The following is a 26,307-nucleotide window of genomic DNA, read 5'->3' as shown; positions in this document are numbered from 1 at the left end:
GCATGTAGCATTCATGGAGAATGGGACTAGTGCATGTAGCATTCATGGAGGATGGGACTAGTGCATGTAGCATTCATGGAGGATGGGACTAGTGCATGTAGCATTCATGGAGGATGGGACTAGTGCATGTAGCATTCATGGAGGATGGGACTAGTGCATGTAGCATTCATGGAGGAGGGGACTAGTGCATGTAGCATTCATGGAGGAGGGGACTAGTGCATGTAGCATTCATGGAGGATGGGACTAGTGCATGCAGCACTCATGGAGGATGGGACTAGTGCATGTAGCACTCATGGAGGATGGGACTAGTGCATGTAGCACTCATGGAGGATGGGACTAGTGCATGTAGCATTAATGGAGGATGGGACTAGTGCATGTAGCGTTCATGGAGGATGGGACTAGTGCATGTAGCGTTCATGGAGGATGGGACTAGTGCATGTAGCGTTCATGGAGGATGGGACTAGTGCTTGTAGCGTTCACTGAGGATGGGACAAGTGCATGTAGGGTTCACAGAGGATGGGACTAGTGCATGTAGCATTCATGGAGGATGGGACTAGTGCATGTAGCGTTCACGGAGGATGGGACTAGTGCATGTAGCGTTCACAGAGGATGGGACTAGTGCATGTAGCATTCATGGAGGATGGGACTAGTGCATGTAGCGTTCACGGAGGATGGGACTAGTGCATGTAGCGTTCACGGAGGATGGGACTAGTGCATGTAGCATTAATGGAGGATGGGACTAGTGCATGTAGAATTCATGGAGAATGGGATTAGTGCGTGTAGCATTAATGGAGGATGGGACTAGTGCATGTAGCATTCATGGAGGATGGGACTAGTGCATGTAGCATTCATGGAGGATGGGACTAGTGCATGTAGCATTCATGGAGGATGGGACTAGTGCATGTAGCATTCATGGAGGATGGGACTAGTGCATGTAGCATTCATGGAGGAGGGGACTAGTGAATATTACAGAGGGGATACTACCAGAAAAGGCAGCACTGGTTGGCTCGGTCCTCCAGCCAATCAGCTGAGCACCATCTCACCACTGCCTGTGACATTGTGAGGACAGGGAATTCCATTGGAGACTGAACTTATTATAACCTCTTGGATTGCTTTGTGTGTGTGTTTTTTTATGCTTTATTTTCAAGTAGTTTTTTAAAATAAAAACAATGACATTGATTGTCTGTTCATCACAATATGAAATTGTGTCCCCCACAGAAAACATATTAGTTCTTACATACAGATATGTGACTACTGTATATCTTTAACTTACATTCTTATACTTCTATTCTGATAAGGTTAAAAAGACAATGGAAGCTACATTACAGACCATTCAAGACATGGTGAGCGTGGAGGACTTTGATGTGTCCGACTGCTTTCAGTATAGTAACTCTATGGAATCTGTGAAGTCCACAGTGTCCGAGACCTACATGAGCAAGCCGAGCATAGCCAAGCGACGGGCCAACCAGCAAGAGACAGAGCAATTCTACTTTACAGTAAGGAAAATGGTCTTATTCTTTACATCTAATCATTTATGGATACAATCTAAGAGGCGTATCAATAAAAAACTGTTGTACTGCCATTTACACTATTATCACTAGTAGAGATGAGCGTACTTACAGTAAATTCGATTCGTCACGAACTTCTCGGCTCGGCAGTTGATGACTTATCCTGCGTAAATTAGTTCAGCTTTCAGGTGCTCCGGTGGGCTGGAAAAGGTGGATACAGTCCTAGGAGACTCTTTCCTAGGAATGTATCCACCTTTTCCAGCCCACCGGAGCACCTGAAGGCTGAACTAATTTACGCAGGATAAGTCATCAACTGCGAAGCCGAAAAGTTTGTGACGATTCGAATTTACTGTAAGTTCGTTCATCTCTAATCGCTAGATACTTTACACTATCTGAATTATAAAATAAAAACCTTGATACTCGCGTATTTTCTGAAATAGGCTCCTTGTACATTTTACATACTGTATACATTCATAGCCCCCTGCTTGCGACGTTGTTTCTAAGGTTTTATAGAAATATATATATATATATTTACTTTTTAGTTTTTTTATTTTCTGTGTGGAGCTGTTTAGATCACAGAGATCACATAGAGATGCGATGAGTTGTGTAACGGTTAACCCTTTCACCCCCTTTTGTGGAAGTAAAAGACCCCCAATGTTGTCAATGTTGGTATGGGGGGTGGGGGGGGGGTATAAAATCTCTCAAGTCATAGGTAGACTGTACATGGGGAGAGATGACAAGCTGTGACCTTTCTTTATTTGCATGGCAGCTCCTGCTCCCATTCACAGACAAATAAATTTGAGAGTAAAACTTTGCCTTATTCTTTTTAAATTTTGTTGCAGCTAAAAAATATTCTGGTGTCATTATAAGAAATAGATTATGGAATCAACCTAACATAATGTACTACATGTGTCCTTGGCAGTGGAAGTTGTTGTACGGAGATATCTGTAATTTCTATTTTGGAAGTAAAATATGAAGTTTAGTGCTAAAGTGAACCTAAACTTTAATATCTTTTATCCAGGTAAAAGGGCATTAGTTGGCTGGTAGATGTCTTAGCCACCAGGCCTTACCACTCATGCAGTACCAAAATTAATTCCGACAAACGTTTTTCATTTTGGTGGTGAAACAGTTTTTCCAATTCCCATATCAAATTAGTCTCTGCCCTCTGCCTCCAGCTGGGAGTCTATGCCAGGATGTGCCCATACTGTCTAACTTTTTATCCTTCAGATACAATTCTTGTTTAGTAGACTTTTTTGGGTGAATAGTATGTGTTGCCTGAAGTGCTGTCCATGGCAATATTCTAAGGCTTTGAAATTAATTAGAAATTTCTGGGTTGAGTGTAATAGCTGTGGGCTGCGCGGAGGATCGGATTGGACGCCGCTGATGAATTATTGCTTCTTTGTTCTCTGCAGAAGATGAAGGAATTCCTGGAGGGACGAAATTTGATTACAAAACTGAAAGCCAAGCATGACATGTTACAGAAGACCCTGGGAGAGTGTGAGTCTGGCAGAAGCAATTTCTTATGTTCATCTGGGAACTGGGTGGGGAGGTGCGCCTATCAGTCACATTGACAAGGTCAATGATAATCTAGGGTGACAATCTTTGGGAGTCACCTGGTCACTGATTAATAACAGTTTTGATGGATTCCACCATGAAATAAGTGTCCGAAAATGTACTAAATGAATTGCACATACTTCCATTTATTTTTTTCTGAAATTGGATGCCATATAGTATTTTGCCAGAGATGCCTTCTGTCAACTTTGCCTTTACCCACACGTTGTCCCTATTTGTCACATTGTCCTCTAGTTTAAGGACTAAATTATGATCCCTTTTTCTTTAGGACAATGTGTAGATCTGTCCTGAGCTATAGTATCTTTACTGTAACACAGTTTAAGTTCTTATATCTCATTTGTAGCAGCCTGTGATAAGCTAATGGACATTTATCAAGGGGTTTAGTCAGGTTTTCTTTACTATAATTGTCGCAAAATTGTCGCAACTGCGACTACGTGTGTTTTCGTGCAACAATTTGCATGATGAACAAGAAAAGCAAGAAAATTCAATCTTGCTTACGTAGTAAATTTTTCAAAATGGATTTGCTTTAGTCAGGTATTTATCAACTGCAACAGTCGCAACTGCGCAAAAAAAAGTCGCAACAAGGTTAAAAATTTACAAAATTTACTCCAGCTCAAACATGGAGCAGAAAAATCTACTACCAAAGTAAAAAAGGAAAAATTGCTTACGTGAAAGAAAATTATCAACAGGCTGAAACCAATTGATTAATAAGTCACACATAAGCAAAAAAAAAAAGTAAGGAAAAAATAATAAAAAAAAAAGAATACATAAGCAAACATTGATAAATGTCCCTCTATGTTCTTCAAATGTATTCTATTTTACCTTGCGTATATAGCACCAACATATTGTAGTGCTGTACAGTGATTGTCACCATTCACATCGATCCCTTTTCCAAAAAGATATGCACAAACAAAGAAAGCTGCACGCTTCTCGCCAACGACCAATGCAATTCACCTGCGCAGACGGACCCGCCGGTCCCGCCCCGGCTTCACGGCAATAATCCAAAAGGAAAGAATGTCCAACGCTGGTGATGCACTTAAAAGCTGATTTATTTCTTATCATGGAGTCACGATTACAGGTAAAGGAACGTCTGACGCGTTTCGCACCCACAGGTGCTTAATCATAGACTGAGTCTACCATTAAGCACCTGTGGGTGCGAAACGCGTAAGACGTTCCTTTACCTGTAATTGTGACTCCATGATAAGAAATAAATCGGCTTTTAAGTGCATCACCAGTGCTGGACATTCTTTCCTTTTCTAAAAAGGTTTTATAGTTTAACTTCCTTGTCAGAAGGTTCCCTTTCATTGCCAGTTATTCTGTTAGTATGAAATGTGGAAACTAGAGTTCCTGGAAGAAACCCATGCAGACATAGAAAGAAACAAACCTACAAACACCTTGCCTGTTTTGTCTTTGGTCAGAGTTAAAAAACAGAACACAGAACCACATGGCAGCAGTGTTGATCATTAAGCCACCATGCTGTCAGCAATTTTGCTGACTCTTAACAGCAAGACACTTTATCTTCAGGTTGTGCCCTACACATTAGTCAAAAAGATAGCCAAATCTGCCATTTTTGGTGAGACTGGGCGACAATCTACTCTAATGTGCATGGAAGCCTCAAGGTCTGGCATGTTGGATTTCAACTGCCCAACCAGTTTAGTTTTTTTTCGTAGTTTTTTATTAGGGAGATAAGCTACCACCAGGCTATCTGGGAAGGGTTTACCTCCAATCTCACCATTCAAAACATGTGAACATTTGGCCAGACCAAACTGTAATGTGTATGCAGGGGGGGCGCAACAGCTATGTGTTTGGCCAATGGCTATAGAAAAAATATGAGTTAGTGTCAGTTTACTAATCCTAAAGCATTTAAGTTAATAATATAAATCCAGTAAAATATATCTTTTCCCTCTATAATAGACCAGACATTGAGTTACGCCTATGGAATTGGTGAAAAAATGTACAACTTATTAAGCCTCAGAAATATAACTGCAGATTTAAGAAAGGCTTAGTAATGTTTTTAAGTAATTGTTTTATACAATATTTTGTTTTTTTAGGTCAACGCACAGACTGTTCTCATGCCAGGTCAGTACTTACCCATGTAAATAATATTTGTCTGGATGCATGGCTGTGTTATTATGGTTAATGATTTATTTATTTAATTGATTTTTGTCTTTCAGTGGTCGAAGAATGTCTACTCTACGGAAGCAGGTGAGGTTATGTATGGTATGGGTCTTTGGTACCAATATATTAATTAATCATTTTTTTTTGGTGTAGTTAAAGGGGTTATTCCAAGATAAACAGTATATAGCTGATCGGTGATGGTCTGCCCACTGGGGCCCTCACTAATCATAAGAAAAGAGGCCATATGTTCCCTGAGTGAATGGAAAGGCAGCAACGTGATCATTCATCATTCTCTGTGAGATTTCTGAACATTGCAGAGTTCTCCTATGGATAATGAATAACTTTTATTTTGGGATAACCCTTTTAAGCATTTTTGTTTTGTCATGCAACGGGAGTGTTGCACATGCAGTGGTGTTATGTAGTATTTAATTGTGATTTATAGTGTAGATCAATAGTCATACAGTGCTTTTCTGCTCCACTACCTGTAGGTGTGAGTTTACTGTAAATAGTACATGATGGCCTGTTTTCTAGCCCTGATACGTTTCTCTTTAGTTCCTTAATTTCTCTTAACTCCTTAGCTTTATACCTGTAAACAGATCAGCTCTTAATCCTGTTTCAGTAGGACACAGCGTTTAACATATAATTGTGTGGCAATAAGATTTAGGAAATCCAATTTATATGGACTGTATATCTACAGTCTATGCCTGTATTCTGAAAATATCATTTACAGTATAGTAAAATTATAAATGAAGAGTCCAATTTGATGTCAGGACTGTGTTTTTTCCACATTTCTGTGTTCAAGGCCGTCCATGTCCTGCTTTATTCAGAGTTAATTTTCCTTTTTCTATCCTAGGACTCCAAGCAACCCGTTGCCCTAGTGGTTGAAAGCTGTATTAGGTTCCTCAGTCGTCATGGTATGCATTTTTTCTAAAATTCTACAGATTTTCCTTTGTTACAGAACTCCTTTTGCTCCTGTTTTATTCACTATGTGACCATCCCCTCTTTTATTCGGTCCGCAGGTCTTCAACATGAGGGGATATTTCGAGTGTCTGGCTCCCAAGTGGAAGTAAATGATATTAAGAATGCGTTTGAGAGAGGTGTGTGCCATTTCTTAAACATGTTAGATTTAAAGAGGCACTGTCATTATGAAAAACTTTTTCTATTCAGTAGTACTACTGATAAGATGACTTTTTTAAATATACATTTATTACAAATTTACTAAAAATTTACATTTACTAAAAAGCTCAAAATGAAAATAGCTGCCACTAGGGGGCATCTATCTTCATGCAGACAGACTACTCTGTATTTTGCAGAATACTGGATACCGGCCGTAAAGTGAGTTGGTATCCAGTATAGGAGATCACCATTGCACCACTACAGCCTTCAGATGTTTCTAAACTACAACTCCCATGATGGGAGTTATAGTTTTAAAACAGCTGAGGGTACAATCTTTGTAAAACTCTGTTTTAGAGCTGTGCATTCTCCAGCTGTGTGCCTTCAGCTCTTGCAAAACTGCAGACAAAGGATGTGTGGGCATGCTGGGAGTTGTAGTTTTGCATCAGCTAAAGGCAACACTACTCTAACACTGTGCTTTACAAACTCTGCAGCTCCAGCAAAACTACAACTCCCAGCATGCTTGAACAGCCAAAGCTTTCTCTGACTCCTGAATGACAAAGAAGCTGATCAAACATTCAGGAGTCTGTGAAAGCTGAATGACCCACATAGTGACAGTTATGTTGATTAGCATCCAGCTTTACTAGGAACATATAGAAAATGTATGCATAAAAACTACTGTGCAGTGATTTGCAGACTGCCAGGCTGCTCCCAGACTCAGAGCTGATGAGTCATCACAGTGAGTCAGAGAGATGGACATGCCCCCTCCAGAAGGCAAGAAGAAAAAGAAGTGAGCAACATATAAATGCTATTTGTTAGGGATATATAGGTCCTAGACACATACAAATTATATATACACGATCAGGATTAGGTACTGAGTAACATATCACTTTTTTTTGGGGGGGGGGGGGGTACTATGACAGGTACGCTTTATTGTCTACCTTTATCATCAAATGTTTTTAGGTCCAATACTTTGTGCTGGTTATCTGCTATTTTTATCAAAAGCAGTCAGAGCTTGTTTTCTGATAGAAAGCACCCTGCATAGAAATAGATTTAAAATATAAAAGTCTTTAGTACTGAAGTAACTGTATAAATATATGTGCAGAAAATCAATACTCAATTTGCTTTTAGAAAAGGCTACTGGCACATCTTTATAAAGGATCAGAAAATCGTTGCTCTTGTCGCTATAACAATATATAAATATATTAATTGGCCAATATTTTGGGATGGAGAAATGATCCTGCGCACTGGGTGCAGAGAGGATAATGCACTGGTCCAGTTTATTAGAGTTGGACCCAATGCGGGTTACTTTTTGGGTGTAATATTATTGCCATGTCATATGCTCAGGTCAGGAGAAGATCAAAAGTGTAGGTATGCTATAAATGAATGTATATGCAAACCAAAAATAAGAACAAAGTGGTGCTGTAAGTGCCCTTATCAGGTAACTGATGGCATGTGTGGTGTGGTGGTGGATGCACTCACTTAGACAGGTTGCGCTCAAAGTGCAACACCGGTTCTCGCTTGTAAATAAATCAAATGTCAGATTGAAGGGTGCCATTGACTGCCAGTATCAAGCCGTTTCTCCTGTGGGAGTACGGAGGAGTCATCCAGCAAGAACCATAGGACCACTTAGGGAATATGGCTATTCTTCCTGGTGCCAGCCAACAGAAGAGCGAATAATAATGATGAAGATAAGATTTCTTTGTAAGACTGCGTGTTTCAAGGGGTCTCTCTGCTCGTTGTCAGGTCATACAGATATAAAGATTAAGAAAGGTATATATAGAGAAAGACATAGGTAAATTCACATTCCAGAAAGTTGCGATGACTGCACTGACCTCAGGTAAGAACAGTAAATGTCTTCATTCATACTCAAGTGTATATTTACTGTTCTTACTCCACAATACTATTGTACATGATTTACAGTAAGCATACCACTATCAATTATTTACTATGATGATTTCTCATCCTAGTGTGTTGTATTAAAGGGGTACTCCGCCCCTGGCATCTTATCCCCTATCCAAAGGATAGGGGATAAGATGTTAGATTGCCGCGGTCCCGCTGCTGGAGACCCCCGTGATCTTCCACGCCGTGATCCCCAGTAATCAGACCTGGAGCGAGCTGTTCCGGGGGCTGAATCTAACGGGGTGCGGCGTGGAAGATCACGGGGGTCCCCAGCGGCGGGACCCCTGCGATCAGGCATCTTATCCCCTATCCTTTGGATAGGGGATGATGTCTTAGCACCGGAGTACCCCTTTAAACTAAAGAACTTATGTCCTATCTAACTTTTAAGGTTAAGTCTCATATATTTCATTCACTTCTAAAATCAAATAGAAGAAGTCCAGTCTTAGCGCCAGAGTACCCCTTTAAGCTATGTCATTTTTGCCTATATTGATATTTGCTTTAGATGGAAGAGGGGCTTACAGGTTACACGTAGCAATATGCTATGACTAGTAACTTAGGATGAATTCACAGGCAGAGTGTATCAGAAAGATCTGCAGCTGTCCTATTTATCTGACATCTCTATTTAGTTGGATGGAAAATATTTTTTTTCCATTACAGAAATTTGTACTACAGATTCACCACATGTAAATTCCACCTTAATCTTTGGCTTTTGTGTTTTATGGCAGGAGAGGACCCTCTAGAAGAAGATCAAAATGACCATGATCTCGATTCTGTGGCCGGGGTTCTTAAACTGTACTTTCGCGGGCTGTCAACACCTCTTTTTCCGAAAGAAATCTTCCATGACCTGTTAAGCTGTGTCTGTAAGGACCCTCATACCTCTCAATAAATCCAGGAGTATTTGTCATCAAAATGTTTAGCTACAACTTATGTCCGTTCCCTAGCATAGGTTGTAATAGGCATGGTTGGCACTAGAAGCCATGCCCCTTTACACCAAACCCCACCTGTTTTTTGAAAAGTGGCATCAAAAATGTAAAATGATTAGCAAAAAATGTGTTTGCAATCTGGGGGTGATGGAGTAAAAATTTGATACTTTGGTGTGCCAAAAAGCAGGCAATACCTGCTTTATAAATTCGCCCCAAAATGTGTTAGACATTAACAGAACATTTTTATTATTCATTAAATATGCTTTATTTACTGAAAAATGAAAACACACACAGCTATAACATATAGAACACTGACCACTAAGTTGAAGAAACAATGTACTGCAGTAAAAGAGTTAATATCCATTTTTTTCTATTAATGGGTTTTACAGGTCATTTCTCTGGAGAACTGAAATGACCTAATAAGAATGATGCATTTGTGGGTGGGGGAGGGGCACTACGAAGAAAGCGAGCCAAGTGATGACTGGATGAGTCAGGAAGCCTATTGAAGTGGGAATGTCTCATCTTCTTGCTTTATAATTGAGGAAGTCCCTTGATGTGGAGATGCATCACCATGAGCACTTCTCCCATATGACAACCAATCCATTTCTGGGAGCAGTTAACCTTTTCAGTAATTATTCATAATCCTATAGAAAATATTGTGACTAATTTCTGGTTTATGCTTTACAGCTATGGACAACATGCAAGAGCGTGCTGCTCACATACGCAAAGTTCTCCTCTGCCTCCCGTCTCCCACACTCGTCCTTATGAGATACCTCTTCGCCTTCCTCAACCAGTGAGTGTCTGAGGACCTACACATTGATCTACTGTTTGCATGTATCAGAGAGGGAAAAGTAGAAAATGTACAAGCTTTTTACAATTTTCTGCGTACAAGTGTCATCCAATTAAAAGATGTACTTTTCCTGGACGACTGAACATGTTCAGACTTCCGCCAGAAACCAATTTCTTGCCGAATGCTCTGCTAAGAAACTTCCCGCATGTGAACTGGGCAGTGAAATTGTTATTGAAATGAATAGGAGGCTGCTGCAAGACAGAATATGTATAGAATTTCCACGAAGATAATTCTTCGCGGATACCCCATAATGTAAACAGTTCCTATATGTTGTAATATATCCACTCTACTGGCTTTAGAGGAGTATTCCAGTATATAAAACTTGACACCCTTTGAAGGTACACAGTGTACAAATTCTCAATATACAATAGGGGACATTTATCATTGTGTGCCTTTAGAAAGTATGTGGAAATTATTTATTTTTGCTTTGCTTTTGCTTACATGCGACATATCTATCATATTATTGGGGGGGGGGTGGGTATGATAAATTTGGCGCCATGACAGTGGAGGCCATTGTCAGACATCCGGTTGGCATGGCTAGAATCAACAACCTGCGATCGTTTTGTGAAGTTCCAATGAAGGGCAGAGGGAGCTCCCGCTTTCTCTCTTTCTCACCCTATAGATGCCGCGGTTGGCTTTGCCCAATCTCGTAGAAGAAATACATCTGTGTTAAATTCAGAGACATACATTGCACTGGTCCTAGGCTCTAATAAGTATAACCCATATGGAATGGATATGGAATGGAATGGAATGGATAGGGAATGTTCTCAGCAGATAAATGGGAACACTAAACTCTTTGAGAAATGTTGATAATGTTACAAACATTCTTAGAGTCTTGTTATTGCCCTAATTTCATGCTTTTTTTTTCTTATTTGTCTTTTGCAGTCTTTCTCAGTTTAGTGATGATAACATGATGGACCCCTATAATCTTGCCATCTGCTTTGGCCCCACCCTGATGTGCGTACCTGACAACCATGACCAAGTTTCTTGCCAGTCGCATGTGAATGAATTTATCAAGACCATCATCATGTACCATGAGAACATCTTCCCAGGCCCACGTGAGCTAGATGGACCAGTCTATATGGCGGGCATTGGTAGTGAAGACTGGTAAGATATCAAAATTGCACATTATAATTCTCTGTTTAATAATGTACTGATTGGTCCCTTTTATAGTTATCCAGAAAAAAAACCATTGAAATTCAAGAAACCATAATATTACTGTATTTTGCACACAACCATTTTAGCCTACACGTAGTGTAAAGAAACAGCATACTCAAAGTTACTTAGCAGTACTGTACTACTTCATAGCTGCAATTCCAAATGGATCATGAAGTGTAACATTAAATGAATCTTTAAATGATGAAATTCCAGCGTCCGATAGTTGATAACATTTCCAATAACTTAATTTTTTTCTGAGTGCAAGCACATGTTAAATTGCATAAAAACAATGCCTTTCAAGTGTGAGCTCTTTTATCACTATGGGGCCTAGAAATACAACTCGCATTTAAATAACATAGGAGATGACCTACTTGTCTACCATGACATATATTGGTGATGTATGCTTTGGCAGGCCTTTCTATATATTAGAATTATATGGCCCACCACTGCTTTCTGAGGCCAGCGATTACCTGGTAGCCCATGGGGTACCTAGACAACCCCTTTAGTTATTGTTGCCAATCTTACAGGATAATGCTTCATAACACAATTGATGGCTAAATGATTGAGTTTAGAAGCATGGGTCCGGCATGTCAAAAGAAGTGGATTAGTTTAAATGGGATGCATATGGTAGATTCTAAAAAATGTATACTAAATATAAGTAATATTTGAAATTAATAGATATATTTAATTCCTTTTTTTCCCCCTTACCTTCTGTAGTGAGAGCTCACATAGTGAACCTATCTCAGTTGAAGACTCTGTTTTGGATATGACATCGGATATGCACAGTACAGAGGATGGTAGGTACCAAGACAGATGTTGGTAAGGCCACTAAAGTGCTGGTTGGTTCCTTCCCTTTGCTTTCATGTTGTAAGGAATCATATGAGACTTCTCTCTTAGAGCTGCATTGTGAACAAACAGATAGGTGGGGAACCGGCCAATGGTCATGGAAAGAGTTTAAAGGGTTTTGTCCCATGGTAGTGTAATTCAGTTCTATATGGTACCCATGTGATCTCTTCTATGTATACCACTAGGAAAATATTTCAGTCATGGCCTGCAACACTCCATCAGATTTTAGGAATTAAAAAATGTCTCAGGAAACTTACATTTCATTCTATTTAAAGGGGTTTTCCACTGCCCTGTCTTCCGGAGCTCCGCTCGCTGTGTCCTGAAGTTTATTACTCCGGACGCTGTGTGCGGGCTTCCGTGTTCGAGGCTGCCCCCTCGTGACGTCACGCCCGCCCCCTCAACGAAAGTCTATGGGAAGGGGGCACGACAGCGTTCGCGCCCCCTTCCCATAGACTTTCGTTGAGGGGGAAGGCGTGACGTCACGAGGGGGCGGCCTCCAACATGGAAGCCCGCACACAGCGTCCGGAGTAATAAACTTCTGGACGCTGAGAGCGGAGCTCCGGAAGACAGGGCAGTGGAGAAGCCCTTTAAAGGAGTCAGATACTTTATAGGAAAAATTTCTAAAAAGTCATAAACTGATATAAAAGTTCAAAGCACATGAAGCTATAACAGTATTTGTATCCTGTCCCAGCTCTGCAGTTTATGGTCTCCTACTGTCCATGGATGGCCTATGTAAACTGTGATCTGTGTCCATAGAAAACAAGATGGTGGAGGACTTGTCCTTTATCCACATAACCACTTCCTTACTAACCACCTGGCTGAATCCAGATATAGGCAACAGAGTCTTTTGTATAATTTAGCAAACTGACATGTCTTGTCCTCCACACAGGATCCCATTTAAACAGCATTGCATACAGCAGGCGAATACCAGCTACTGGAAGGTATGTGTTCACATGTATATACTCATGTATACTCACAGAACTACAGACAACCTCTCTAGCCAGGCCATGTATCTCTTCTGGTTATTTACCAGTCTTCAGAGGGTTTAGCCCAAGCTCTTAACTTTTTGGCACTGAGATTAATTTGGATGAATATTTGTTTTCTATTCCTTATGATTGATTTGATACAATAAATTCAGGAATTGAAGAGCATGTCAATAAATCCTCTTGTTTCCTGACAGCGATGACCCCCCTAGTGAGAGATCCAGTCCCCGATCTGACCCAGAGCAGAGTTCGGAGCCATTGGTGGAGGAAAAGGTCACAGCTAGAGCGAGCCTCAGCTGCCCCACAGGGAGCCACGTGGCTGACATTTACCTTGCTAATATTAACAAGTAAGGCCTGTTAATAAGGGCATAAATGCATTTATTGCCTGCATTGTATTTGGTAGAACTCATTGTATACATTGAATAACTGGAGATGTTGTAGAGGGTCTCTAAGAGTCCTTACAATGAATGGTCCATTAATGGACTTACACCTTAACTTCTTAACTTAGTTTACTTTTTTTCTTCTGCAATGTGTTTATTGTTGTTATAACCCCTTCCAGCCTAGGCTTTTTACCCCCTCCCCCCCTTTCTGACAGAACGACACATTTACAGATTTTTTTTTTTTTTTTGATGTGCAGATTTGAAAGCTATAATGTGTCTTTTCATTCGATTAATCAAAAATGATCAAATAATTTTTGCAGTTTTTAACTTTTATGTACTTTCTATGTAATTTTTATGTTTAGTAGTTTTTTTTGTGAGGTTTGGGGTAAATGTAAAAAAGTTAAACAGTATTAAGTGACTGTTTTTAATTTTGTATAATAATATTTATATATATACACACACACACGGGGTCAGTATTTTCCTCAGGGAGAGGACACTAAATTTAAGTAGGCCATATAGCACTCCGCAGGCTCCTGGGTAAAAAAATAATACAAATTAGCTCACCACATGACCTTCACAGGTAGTGTGTCCTGCAAAACAGCTCAGGTTCCAGTTAAGAAGTCTCAGAACTGATTGGGATTTATGCCAAGCCAGAACTCTCTCCAGAAGGAGAGAGGACCCATCTGCAGACAGCTGTTTCGGGGTGCTTGCCCCTCGTCAGTACAGAGCAGGGTGATCTGGCTTGGCTGAGGTTAGAGGCCTCATCTCAGCCAGATAACCCTGCTCTCTCCTTCTGGAGAGAGTTCCGGCTTGGCATAAATCCCAATCAGTTCTGAGACTTCTTAACTGGAACCTGAGCTGTTTTGCAGGGCACACTACCTGTGAAGGTAGTGTGGTGAGCTAATTTGCTTATATATATATATATATATATATATATATATATATATATATATATAATTAAAAACAGTCACTTAATACTGGGCAGGGCTAGAAGCATAGCTTAGGCCTTTTATCATGATAAGTATTATTATTTTCTTCAATTTTAATTCAAATTTTCCCTTTTATTTTTTATTTTACATTTGTGCACCCCATAAGGTTATAAAAGACCTTTGAGAGCATTTTTACTTTACAAATCCATATTTATTATTGCTCATTTCCCCTGTTACTGGGGCTGACATAGTAACCTCCGCTTCTTCAGATACTTGGCCTTGGCGATCATATGATCACCTGACTGGGAAACAGGAGGCAGTATTGCTTCCTGCTTAGCTCTATATACAATGTTCATTGAGTGCTGTGTATACAGTGATCAGAAAGGCAGGAACTGTAATACTCTCTCCATAACCAGGCTGTCAATAACCCCCAACTCTCCGCTCTTGTCACACAGACGTTTGAAGTCTATGGGTGGTCGGTAAGCGGTTAGTAAACAGCATAAAAAGAAGAAAAAAAGGCAGCCGTATGGTCCAAACTTTAGTGTGATATGTTGTTGTTTTTTTAACTGTTTATTACATGGAGAGCATGTGCACATTGTGTTCCTGTAAACTCTCCAAATATGCAGAAAATTCATTTCAGATGCCATAGATATTTAAATTTTACATGCCTGGAATGCTTCACATTTGTATCTTGCGCAACCAATTCATATTTCTAACATTCAACCAGTCGTAAAGGAGTGAAACCCTATTTCTCAGCGAACATGGCATATTTGCCCATACAAGCAGGAGCCATCTGATAATAACACTAATTTGGTAATGGGGATCTGGTCCACCAGAATGTAGACACAATGCACAAGGGAAGAGTAAGAAGGGGCAAATACTCTGGGCGTCCACCACTTTCCCAGCATCATTCAAACACTGACTAGCTCCACATGAAAACTCCAAGCCTAAGCAATGATAACTAATTGTATAAACCGATTCCTTTTTACTGGCGATGTCACCCACAGCTCTGCTGTCATGTTATCTGACCACTACTCCTTGTAAAGGGTGCAGTGACTACTGAATTGGATATTTGTTGCAATAGGCAAAGTGTTCGGCACAACCCCGTAGTGATCCTGCTTCACGTTCATGGACACTTGATTCGTATACAATCTACAGGGGTGCTTAATCCGGAAAATAAGCATAAAGTACGAACTGAATGAATGACGATGGCACTCACCGGTGATGATAGAACGGTGACTCTTTATTGGTGACAACCGGCAGACAACAGCATTGGTATGAGGGACGCCAAGATAGCTATTTCGTGAGCTAGGCGCACTTGAAGAAGTAGCTATCACGCTCTTGGCGTCCCTCATCCCGATGCTGTTGTCTGCCGGTTGTCACGTCACTGTTCTATCATCACCGGTGAGTGCCATCGTCATTCTTTCAGTTCGCAATTGTATATTTGTGATTACTGATAACGTAGTTTCCAATATATCTTTTAACATGGCTTTATAAATAATTTTTCTGTCAATAAAAATAAGGCAGTGGCATGGAGTCTTTTGGGATTCCAGTATGACCTTTTATTAAAGAGGCTGGTTCTTTGTTTTGTTTTTTCAGGCAAAGAAAAAGACCAGAGTCTGGCAGCATACGGAGACCATTTAGACAGAGTGACAGTGTATCCAGCTCTGACACCTCCGAACCAGCATCGCCAGGAGCAACTGTACGGCCTACATCTCAGCCTGTCATGAGCCAGACGTTCTCCCGAGAAGCTCCAGATCGCTGCTCCATCAGTGGACATGGCACAGTCAGCAGCATCAGCAGGCACTCCTCTCTTAAGAACAGGATGGATAGTCCCCAGATCCGCAAAGCAATGGCCGCCGGCAGGTCTAAAAGCTTCAATAATCACCGTCCACTGGACCCAGAAGTTATTGCTCAGGTTACTATTATTGTTCAGTCTCCACTTGAGTTACTGCTTTGTTCTCGGTAATAGTAATCCGGTTTGCAGTGAGCGATTATTGTAACCCCACCGCACTCTTCAAGCATAGCGGTGACCAAACCAGTTCTCAAAACCAGTTTTATGCTTGGCTAAATCAGTCATATAGTCTTAGTATATAACTTGTTCTCACACAGATTTATTAACGTGGTTTTTAACCCATTCATTTGATTTGTTTTTCTACATATCCTTTTTTTTGTCTGCGTATGGAACTTCATTTATGTCTGTCTGGCTGTCAGCTCTTAGGCAGTCAATTATTCTGATCAGAGATGAGCGAACTTACAGTAAATTCGATTCGTCACGAACTTCTCGGCTCGGCAGTTGATGACTTTTTCTGCATAAATTAGTTCAGCTTTCAGGTGCTCCGGTGGGCTGGAGACTCTTTCCTAGGACTGTATCCACCTTTTCCAGCCCACGGGAGCACCTGAAAGCTGAACTTATTTATGCAGGATAAGTCATCAACTGCCGAGCCGAGAAGTTTGTGACGAATCAAATTTACTGTTCGGTCATCTCTAATTCTGATCATTCTGAAGGTTCCTGTGGACTAGAGTACATGAAAGAATATCTTCAATCTTGCAGTAAAAGATATCATATAGCAAAATTATTCACATTTTACTCACATATTTGCCCTTATTTACTAAGAGTGATGTGTAGGTTTCTTTGTGGGTTTTAATTCCACGGTATTTACTAAGGTTTCCCTACATTTTCCACTTTCCCTACACTTTACTTTTTTTTTTTACACATGCTCAGATCTGTAGGGTTTTCCTCAGCTCAAATCCACCACATTTTCTGTGGAAACCTTAGGAAATATGTAGGGTTTTTGTGAAAATGTCGGGAACACGCCCCTTTTCGGAGACCACTCCCCTTTTTCCTGGCGGCCATGCCCCTTTTTCGGGTTTTCTTAGCAAAATGGAGGTTTAGTCGGGGTTTTTTTTTTTTTATTCTGGCGCAAAATCTGGCGCAGACAGAATTTCTGGCGCAATGCGACAGAATCTGGCGCACAACATGTCGGGTTTGCCATAGTAAATGAGGGCCATTGTTGTGTGTCAAGACAAAAAGACAGGCCCGGTGCACAGTTCATTGCAGGACACGGCTCTATTGTGCATACTGTATCTCTAGTCCAGTGTTTCCAAACCAGGGTGCCTCCAGCTGTTGCAAAACTACAACTCCCAGCATGCCCGGACAGCCAAAGGCTGTCCGGGCATGCTGGGAGTTGTAGTTTTGCAGCAGCTGGAGGCACCCTGGTTGGGAAACACTGCTGTAGGCCATTACATTGTCTAGATGGATATTTATATCCTAGAAAGAAACATGTTTTTTTGTTTTTTTTTTGTTTTTATTAAGCAGAGATTTTTAAAGAAAAAACTGAAACAACACTGAAAGTATATTGTAAAACTGAATTAGTGTGCATTGGCTTGGAACCTTTGTTGGCAGATTTGACAGAAAGAATTAGGATGCATGCAGTGCTGATTTTCCGGTCAAAGCAATGGAAGCCTTGATGTGAACTTACAACCCCATTGTTAGTCAATGAGGTCCATTGGCATCCATTGTGCGATAGACCAAATAAAGAGACGTGGCTTCTCTTATAAACAGAAGCTACAATGCTAGTGTAAGTATAGCTTTATACAGACAGTAACCTTTTTCTGTGCTCCTGCATCATACATCTTACCCACTATAATAAGAATGTAGACCGTATAATGTTCACACAGTCACGATTTGCACTGGGCAGATCAGCCAAGGATTTAAGAGAATTTGTGAATTTGTGACATTTCCAGACATGGATTGGCAGGAAGATAGAGAGGAGCTAATCTATTGCTATTTAGGATAGAATGCTAATTCTGAGAATGCTGTAGGCCTTGTAATCCATACATGGACATTCTTCCATAGGGATTTCTTTCTGATGCATAAAATAAGAATTGAAATAGATTGTCAGTGAACGAAGGCATTTCCCATCCCGAAGCAAACCCTCTGTTTTATGGTGTGCAAGTACTGAACAATGACTAGATAACTACTGTATATTCTTTAAAGGGGTATTCCAGGATTTTGTTTTTATTTGACTATGCTACAGGGGCTGTAAAGATAGTGTCTGTACCTGTGTGTGACGGTTTTCTCACAATTCTTATGTGATTTTCACTCCACTATTTATTTTTAACAGCATACAAAATGACTGTTGTCTCAGATTTTTCCCAGCTTGCAATGAGGCCGAGACCTGGCTCACTAGTCAGCTGAAGACAGGGAGCCTGTCTGCTTCAATGGGTGGAGGGATCGCTTGGTGGGAGAAAGATCAATTGCAACTAATGCAACAGCTGTACGCACCCTGATTGAAAACCACAGGTCTTTTGTTTCAATGGGTGGGGTGGCTGATGGGTGAGAGAGGGAGGAAAATGGCATTGTGGGATTTGTAGTCAGAAAAAACACAAGTCAAACAGGAAATACAATTTCACAAAAAGCTAGCCACAGTGTTATGGTAATCTCACAACATAGCCATTTAGCCTAAATAAAACACGCCCATTTCAGAATGAAAAAAAAAAAACACTCCGAGCGCTTTCTAAAGTATCGGTTGTGCGGCTAAAATTTGGTCGCATAAATAGTCGCACAGATGTTGCGTCTAAAATTTAGGCGCAATAACCGAGAAAAAGATTCGGTTGGACTTTAGTAAATGAGGGCCATTGTCTTGTGTGGTATAAGTATGGCCATACGGGGACTGAACTTCAGCTCTTGCATTGGAGAGTACTGAGGCCCACTTGCTGCCTGGTGAATGTGAAATATGTTTAAAGGGAAACAGTATTTGCTTCTAAGAGCTGCAGACACCGTTGGATAGCTGATAGGTGTTAAAGCAACTTAATACCCTAAACTAATCCTGGAGCTGATGGTACTTGCCAAACTTATAAAATCTCCTTTTTATTTCTCAGCCAGGTGTCAAGTAGGTGGAGCTAAGCTGCTGAAGTTGGACAGCCTGACTCCTCCTCGCTTGTCATCACCTCCTTAATCGATATACAGCTCTGTATGTCCGTGAAAGGATCGACTAGGTGGTTATGGTGAGCAAGGAGGCATCCCATGATGTGTCACTTGAGCAGCTTGGCTTCATCTCTTGTCATTTGGCTGAGAAATAAAAATTATGACATATTTCACTCAAAGACAAGTACCCCATTTGCCACTAATATACTTGACACATAACCTATGTTCTACTCACAGAATGGACACATACCGCATGTGCCACTAAAATACTGGACATACAACGCATGTGCCACTAAAATACTGGACATACAACGCATGTGCCACTAACATACTGCACATACACCGCATGTGCCACTAACATACTGCACATACAACGCATGTGCCACTAACATACTGCACATACACTGCATATGCCACTAACATACTGCACATAGACCGCATGTGCCACTAACATACTGCACATACAACGCATGTGCCACTAACATACTGCACATACACTGCATATGCCACTAAAATACAAGACCTACACCGCATGTGCCACTAACATACTGCACATAGACTGCATATGCCACTAAAATACTGGACATACAACGCATGTGCCACTAACATACTGCACATACACTGCATATGCCACTAAAATACAAGACCTACACCGCATGTGCCACTAACATACTGCACATACACTGCATATGCTGCAAACATACTAGATCTACACCGCATGTGCCACTTACATACTGGGGAAGATTTATCCAAACTTGTGGAGAGGAATTGCCTAATTCATTTTTAAAAAGACCTTTGAAAAGTAAGAAGCAATCTGATTGGTTGCTATGGGGCAACTGGTCAACTTTTTCCTCTGCACAAGTTTCAAACAATGCCCCCCCCCCCCCCCCCTCCAAATGGGCATATACCACATGTGCCACTGACATACTGGGCATCTACTGCAGTGGCATTAATGTACTGGGCATATACCGCATGTGCCACTCACTTTCTGCTACATACCACAGGCTACTCACACTGACTCCCACAAAACAAGGCACACACAGTCCACAAACAATGCACATTTTACCCATACAATGGACGTATACCGATAACAATACATCTGTCATTCACTCTACAAATATCCCTCAGCAGGACACATCACACACATCGCTATACTCTCCTGCCTTCTTTTGTTGACTTGAATCTTGTAACTGACAGCAGGACCAGCCGACCCCTGTAACTAAGATTCCTTTACACCGCTAAGCTTCATCTGCACACCCATAAAGCTCTGCCTCATTATATTTAACCCTCTATATCAAACTCTTTTTTGTTTCTCACTACTGCCTGAGCCCCTCTTTCCAAGCTCCTCTTCCCTAGGGACACCTTTATGCTTTATAGCCAGACCTGCAACAATAATAAGGCAGGGTCTGCTGGGGATTCAGGGTGTATACAGGGCTGTGTAGATATAGGGCTACAGCCTGACAGCGGGCTCTTCGCCTGCACAATACACTCTATATACCACCCAGCCTATTACAGCTGGTGATTGCAGTTGGCTGTGAAGTGCAGGGGAACAGCCAACGTTCAGGCTGTAGAGGAGACTGTCCCACTTAGTACACTGGCCCATCTGGCATTTGCCTGAATTGCCAGATAGGCAGTCTGTCCCTGGGTACAAAGGACCAGGTTTGTGAAGCAGGGAAAGGAAATGGCAAATAATATTTTTCCAGCTCCTTTTATCATTACACACTTTTATTTTTTCCATTTTAAGGGGAAAAACATTTATTAAATCCAACTGCATTCGTGGTAGATAATCATTTAACAAGAAATTCTACATACAGGTTTTTACAACTAAGAACTAGAAACTATCTGAATGTTTATATCTTTATTTTATTTTCAGGACATTGAAGCAACAATGAACTCTGCGCTCAATGAGCTACGAGAGCTTGAGCGCCAAAGCAGTGCAAAGCATGCCCCAGATGTGGTGCTGGACACCCTAGAGCCCCTAAAGACTTCACCTGTGGCTGCTCCCAATTCTGAGCCTTCTAGCCCTCTTCATGCTCAGTCCCTGCGGGACCAAGAGCCTAGTTTTCAGCGAAGCTCCAGTTCTGCAAGTGATATACCTTGTTCATTCCGTACAGCTAAATCAGTACGCCTACCCCCTTCAAGGCCTCCAGCTACTCGTCCCAAACCAGCCATGTTCCCCAAATCCAATCCCCCTGCACCTGGTGGAGTTGGATCTACATCTGGTCAGCAGCCCCCTGATAAGTCTTGTCCGGTGTGATTCGGGTGACTTGGGGCCACCACTGTGAATTCTATGCTAGAAATCTTCAATGTGTACATACGGACTTCTGTGAAGGAGAATGAGGAAGCTGGTAGAAGTAAGAGCCCTGAACTAGATGCGGGGGGAAATCTAGAAGTGGGCTAATAAGGAAGTCCAGGACCAAATGGAAAGAATTTTTTTGTTTTTTACTTTTTAGTCTTGTTTTCTTTACTTATTTTTTACTGGTCTCATGTAGGATCAATGTGTTCCAGTCTTGACAAGTAGTGCCACATCTACTGGGAACTCTTAGCTGTCTCAATGAAATATCCACTGCTGTCAATATCGATTGGTTGGTTGTTTTTCTCGCTTATTCCCAAAGGGCTACTGTATGTCTAAGCAAGCATTTCATGACTTACTAAAATAGAACACTAAAACCGGTCTTAACAGTGAATGCTTTAAGATTAATGTTATCACTTAGAATCTTTTCCAGTATTGTGTATGTGACATACATCATAGCACATATCTAACCAGCGTGCAGCAAAAAAGCTCTTCATGTACATGCATGAGAAGAGCACCATAGGCACAATCGGAAGGAAACGGTATATAGGTGCTTTGGGAGGGTACTTAATACAGATTTCTTATATTATACAGGAAATATATCAGTTTTAAGAGACATTCCAATGGTGATTATTAATGGAAATAAATTATTAACCAAAACCGGAACACTTTCCAGGTATATGGTAACCAGACCTATTTTCTTGTAGTATAGGGTAGGAAATGGTTCTATACTCTCCTTATAATAAGTAAGCACTGTTTCTAAAGGCTGAATCGATTACCGAGTAGTCACTGTTTAATCTTATTGATCCTATGTGGGACCTTTGCCTATAATGTCTGTAATTCTCCATTGCACTTAGAGAAATAAGAGCATTATATGGGGGAATTGGGATATTGTTATCACCCAGTCTGCATATAATCTCTGTAGAATTGGGTAGGTGGTTGTGAGCTCCCTTTTGTGGAGAAATGTGGATGTCTTTTTTTTCCTTTTTACATTCCATTGCATTCTAAACAAGTTCAATTATTCCAAGATTGAGAGACCCAAGTAAGAAACAATTCCTCTCTAAATGATTTGGTGCCCTAAGTTCCATTAGTGAACAGCCAGCCACCCATTGGTATTTCTAGATACCCTCAAACCAAGACACCAATTCACACAGCTAAGTGGTCTTTAGTGCCAGCGACCTGACTGACACATATGTAGACGAGAGATGGTGATGGTTACTAAATAAAATGTTTAGTGGATGGACCATGGGTACTCAACTGATCAGTATTTCTCCTGAATAAAGTCATAGTCCATATTGATCATTGAATTACAGATTTGTTCCCCAGTTATCTATCCTGCGATGTTCCTGAAGAATAAGTCCTATATGATGTTACATTTGGAAATCCTTGGTTTTCTGAGGACCATGAAAAATAAACCCAAAATAATGGTGCTGAGCCTTGGTGGTGATCTCAATACAGCGGGGTAATCCATCATCAGCTTTATTCATATTTTTGTTTATACTCTTTGTAGATCGTATGGATCCATAAATAATACCAATGTATAGCAAGGAATTCATGGATCCATCAATAAGGAAAAAGTATTACTATGAAAAACTGAAGTCACCAAAATCAGCAATGATTTTATTCCCAATGTGCAATGATAGTGCGAGCTTCAGCTGACCGGAAACTTGACAGTATTTAATACACCTTCATGCATGGTACTGTATTACAAAGCATGCGACCCCTGCTGGGTAACTGCCAAAGAGTGCTGGGTGTAAAGTCTGTTTTTGGCAAAAGAAGCAGAGCACTTTGCAGCAATACAAGAACATGCAGTTCATTGATATGAAGTGTGCGGATCATTTATATGCCTGTGGCATATTCAGTAGCCTTTTTTGTATCTCATTTAAGCCTTTTCGTTACCAAGAAGATGAAGTGTGGTGAAGAGCTTGGTGAACTTTTGCAGTCCTATAATGGACCACTATTGTAGCAGGACATTTGAGTGTGTGCTGTCCCTATCTACTTCCAGAGGGGACACATCTTCCTCTGAATACTTACGGGTTGCAAATCAGTCTCCTGTGTAATGCAGTCTCACTTGTTCTTGTTCCAACTCTTTGCTGAGGTGTGGGCGGAATAGGAGCCGCCAACAAAGGAGATAAGACCAGCCTTTTTATTGTGTATGTGTGTGCATTTAGGAGAACAGAGCACGGACCTAATACAGTGGTCTCTTGCAATAAGCCAGCACTGTACAATTGCTTTATTTTATTTTTGATTTTTTTGTTATGGCACTTTGACCACTGATTACTAGAAAAAATGTTTATGGACAGTGTTTCTCTGGGAGCTGTGTCAGTTATACTCATGCTGTCTAGGAGAATGTATGCATCACATATGTAACACCACGTGTAGAAAATGCACGGGAATAAAATGTCAATAAAAGTGGTTTCCTTATCCTTTAAACTATATGTTAAAGATAAAAGAAAAAACTAAGCAGCATTTTCACAACTGGAATAATGTATGTCCGTTTTGTGCTTTGTATTCTCCAAAATCCCGGATTGAGGGAGGAGAATTTAATGTGGGACTCCTCAATAAATTGTGTTTTTAGATATTTGGTGTGTGTAGTTGTAATTTTCAGTGGCACCCTATTAGGGTGGCTTCATGTAAAAACACAATGACACAATGTTGGCTTGTAATACACAATGACACATCACTATGTTTGCTTGTAATACACAATGACACATCACTATGTCGGCTTTTAATACACATCACACAATGACACATCACTACGTTGGCTTGTTGTAATACACTATGACAAATCACTGTGTTGGCTTGTAATACACAATGACACATCACTATGTCGGCTTTTAATACACAATGACATCACTATGTCGGCTTTTAATACACAATGACACATCACTATGTCGGCTTTTAATACACAATGACACATCACTATGTCGGCTTTTAATCAACAATGACACATCACTATGTCGGCTTTTAATACACATTACACAATGACACATCACTACGTTGGCTTGTTGTAATACACTGTGACAAATCACTGTGTTGGCTTGTAATACACAATGACACATCACTATGTCGGCTTTTAATACACATTACACAATGACACATCACTACGTTGGCTTGTTGTAATACACTATGACAAATCACTGTGTTGGCTTGTAATACACAATGACACATCACTGTTGGCTTGTTATACACAATGACACATCACTATGTCTGCTTTTAATACACATCACACAATGACACATCACTACGTTGGCTTGTTGTAATACACTGACAAATCACTGTGTCGGCTTGTAATACACAATGACACATCACTACGTTGGCTTGCTGTAATACACTATGACAAATCACTGTGTTGGCTTGTAATACACAATGACACATCACTATGTCCGCTTTTAATACACATTACACAATGACACATCACTACGTTGGCTTGTTGTAATACACTATGACACATCACCAATGTTGGCTTCTTGTACTAGACAATGACATCACTGTGTTGGCTTCATGTAATACACAATGGCACCCAATTATATGACATTCTAGTACCATAAAATGACCTCACCTTATGTTGTTTGTTCGTGTACTACACAATGACACCCCATTTTTGTGCCTTTTTGTAAGGGTGCGTTCACACTACGGAATTCCCGCGGAACTCCGCGAGCGGAATTCCGCGTTGTGAACTTAACATTAGTGTGAATGGGTCTCCGCAAGACCCGTTCACACTGCGGAATTTCAGCGGCGGTCAATTCCGCCGCTGAAATTGTTCCGCGCAAAGAAAGAACATGTTCATTCTTTGCGCGGATTCCGTGAGCACTGCATAGCCGTCAATGGTGACGGCTCAGTGCCTCACGGCCCTAGCGCTGAAGTATCTGCGACGGCTGCCAGGCGGAATATCCGCTCGCGGAATACAGCGAGCGGAGATTCCGCAGTGTGAACGCACCCTAATACATAAAGGCATCTCATTTTGTGGGGACCCTTGCCTGGAAATTGAGCTGACAACCCTTATTCTGTAATGGTTATTCCATCCAAAACTTGTCCATGCAAAACATGTTTTGTACAATGTGTGTATGAGTGACCCACTGTCTTTTCCTTGATCAGTGATCGCTTCTCATGACTTCAGTCAGACCCCTGGATAGAAGCCTGTACTGACCATCTGGATGTCCTATTTTCTGTCATACCTGTTTGCAATTGGAAGACCATCACTACTGGTTGAGATTATACAACGTATTCGGAAAGTCTTCAGAACCTGTCACTTTTTTGTATTTTGTTGAGGTCTTGTGCTAAAATCATGAAAAGAATCATGTTTTTGTCCTATCAAGCTGCACTCAATGCCCCATAATGAGAATGTGAAATTAGAATTTAAGAAATGTTTGCAAATTTGTTAAAGGAAAAACTATATTTTCGCATGGACATAAGTATTCAGACCTTTTCTTTTGACACGTGACATTTAGCTTTTGGGAATCATTTCTCTGGATCATCTCTGAGATGTTTCTACACCTTGATTGGAGGCACCTGTGGTAAATTCAGATGAATGGACAAGATATAGAAAGTAACACCCCTGTCTACAGTGGGGATAAAAAGTTTGGGCACCCCAGGTAAAAATTTGTATTAATGTGCATAAAGAAGCCAAGGAAAGATGGAAAAATCTTCAAAAGGCATCAAATTACAGATTAGACATTCTTATAATATGTCAACAAAAGTTAGATTTTATTTCCATCATTTACACTTTCAAAATAACAGGAAACAAAAAAAATGGCGTCTGCAAAAGTTTGGGCACCCTGCAGAATTTATAGCATGCACTG

The 26,307-nt window shown here is 40.7% G+C and overlaps 1 protein-coding gene across 3 annotated transcripts in view; it reads left to right on the top strand.

The window, feature by feature from the left end:
• The window catches only part of SRGAP2 (SLIT-ROBO Rho GTPase activating protein 2), a 136,604-nt gene extending 112,526 nt beyond the window's left edge, over nucleotides 1–24,078 (top strand). For all 3 annotated transcript variants that reach the window (XM_056558009.1, XM_056558010.1, XM_056558011.1), the window contains 14 exons: nucleotides 1,299–1,496; nucleotides 2,921–3,005; nucleotides 5,132–5,159; nucleotides 5,255–5,285; nucleotides 6,052–6,112; nucleotides 6,218–6,295; nucleotides 8,939–9,073; nucleotides 9,824–9,929; nucleotides 10,872–11,093; nucleotides 11,862–11,941; nucleotides 12,880–12,931; nucleotides 13,171–13,320; nucleotides 15,882–16,200; nucleotides 21,086–24,078. In XM_056558009.1, coding sequence (XP_056413984.1) covers nucleotides 1,299–1,496; nucleotides 2,921–3,005; nucleotides 5,132–5,159; nucleotides 5,255–5,285; nucleotides 6,052–6,112; nucleotides 6,218–6,295; nucleotides 8,939–9,073; nucleotides 9,824–9,929; nucleotides 10,872–11,093; nucleotides 11,862–11,941; nucleotides 12,880–12,931; nucleotides 13,171–13,320; nucleotides 15,882–16,200; nucleotides 21,086–21,469 — 1,929 coding nt within the window. In that variant the 3' untranslated portion in view covers nucleotides 21,470–24,078. The remainder of the gene's footprint in view (nucleotides 1–1,298; nucleotides 1,497–2,920; nucleotides 3,006–5,131; nucleotides 5,160–5,254; nucleotides 5,286–6,051; nucleotides 6,113–6,217; nucleotides 6,296–8,938; nucleotides 9,074–9,823; nucleotides 9,930–10,871; nucleotides 11,094–11,861; nucleotides 11,942–12,879; nucleotides 12,932–13,170; nucleotides 13,321–15,881; nucleotides 16,201–21,085) is intronic.
• Nucleotides 24,079–26,307: the final 2,229 nt, after the last annotated feature.

Source organism: Hyla sarda, chromosome 2 (genome assembly GCF_029499605.1).
Source record: "Hyla sarda isolate aHylSar1 chromosome 2, aHylSar1.hap1, whole genome shotgun sequence".
NCBI lineage: Eukaryota > Metazoa > Chordata > Amphibia > Anura > Hylidae > Hyla > Hyla sarda.
The sequence above is the reverse complement of the archived record's forward strand: the minus strand, read 5'-3'. Positions and strand labels throughout refer to the sequence as shown.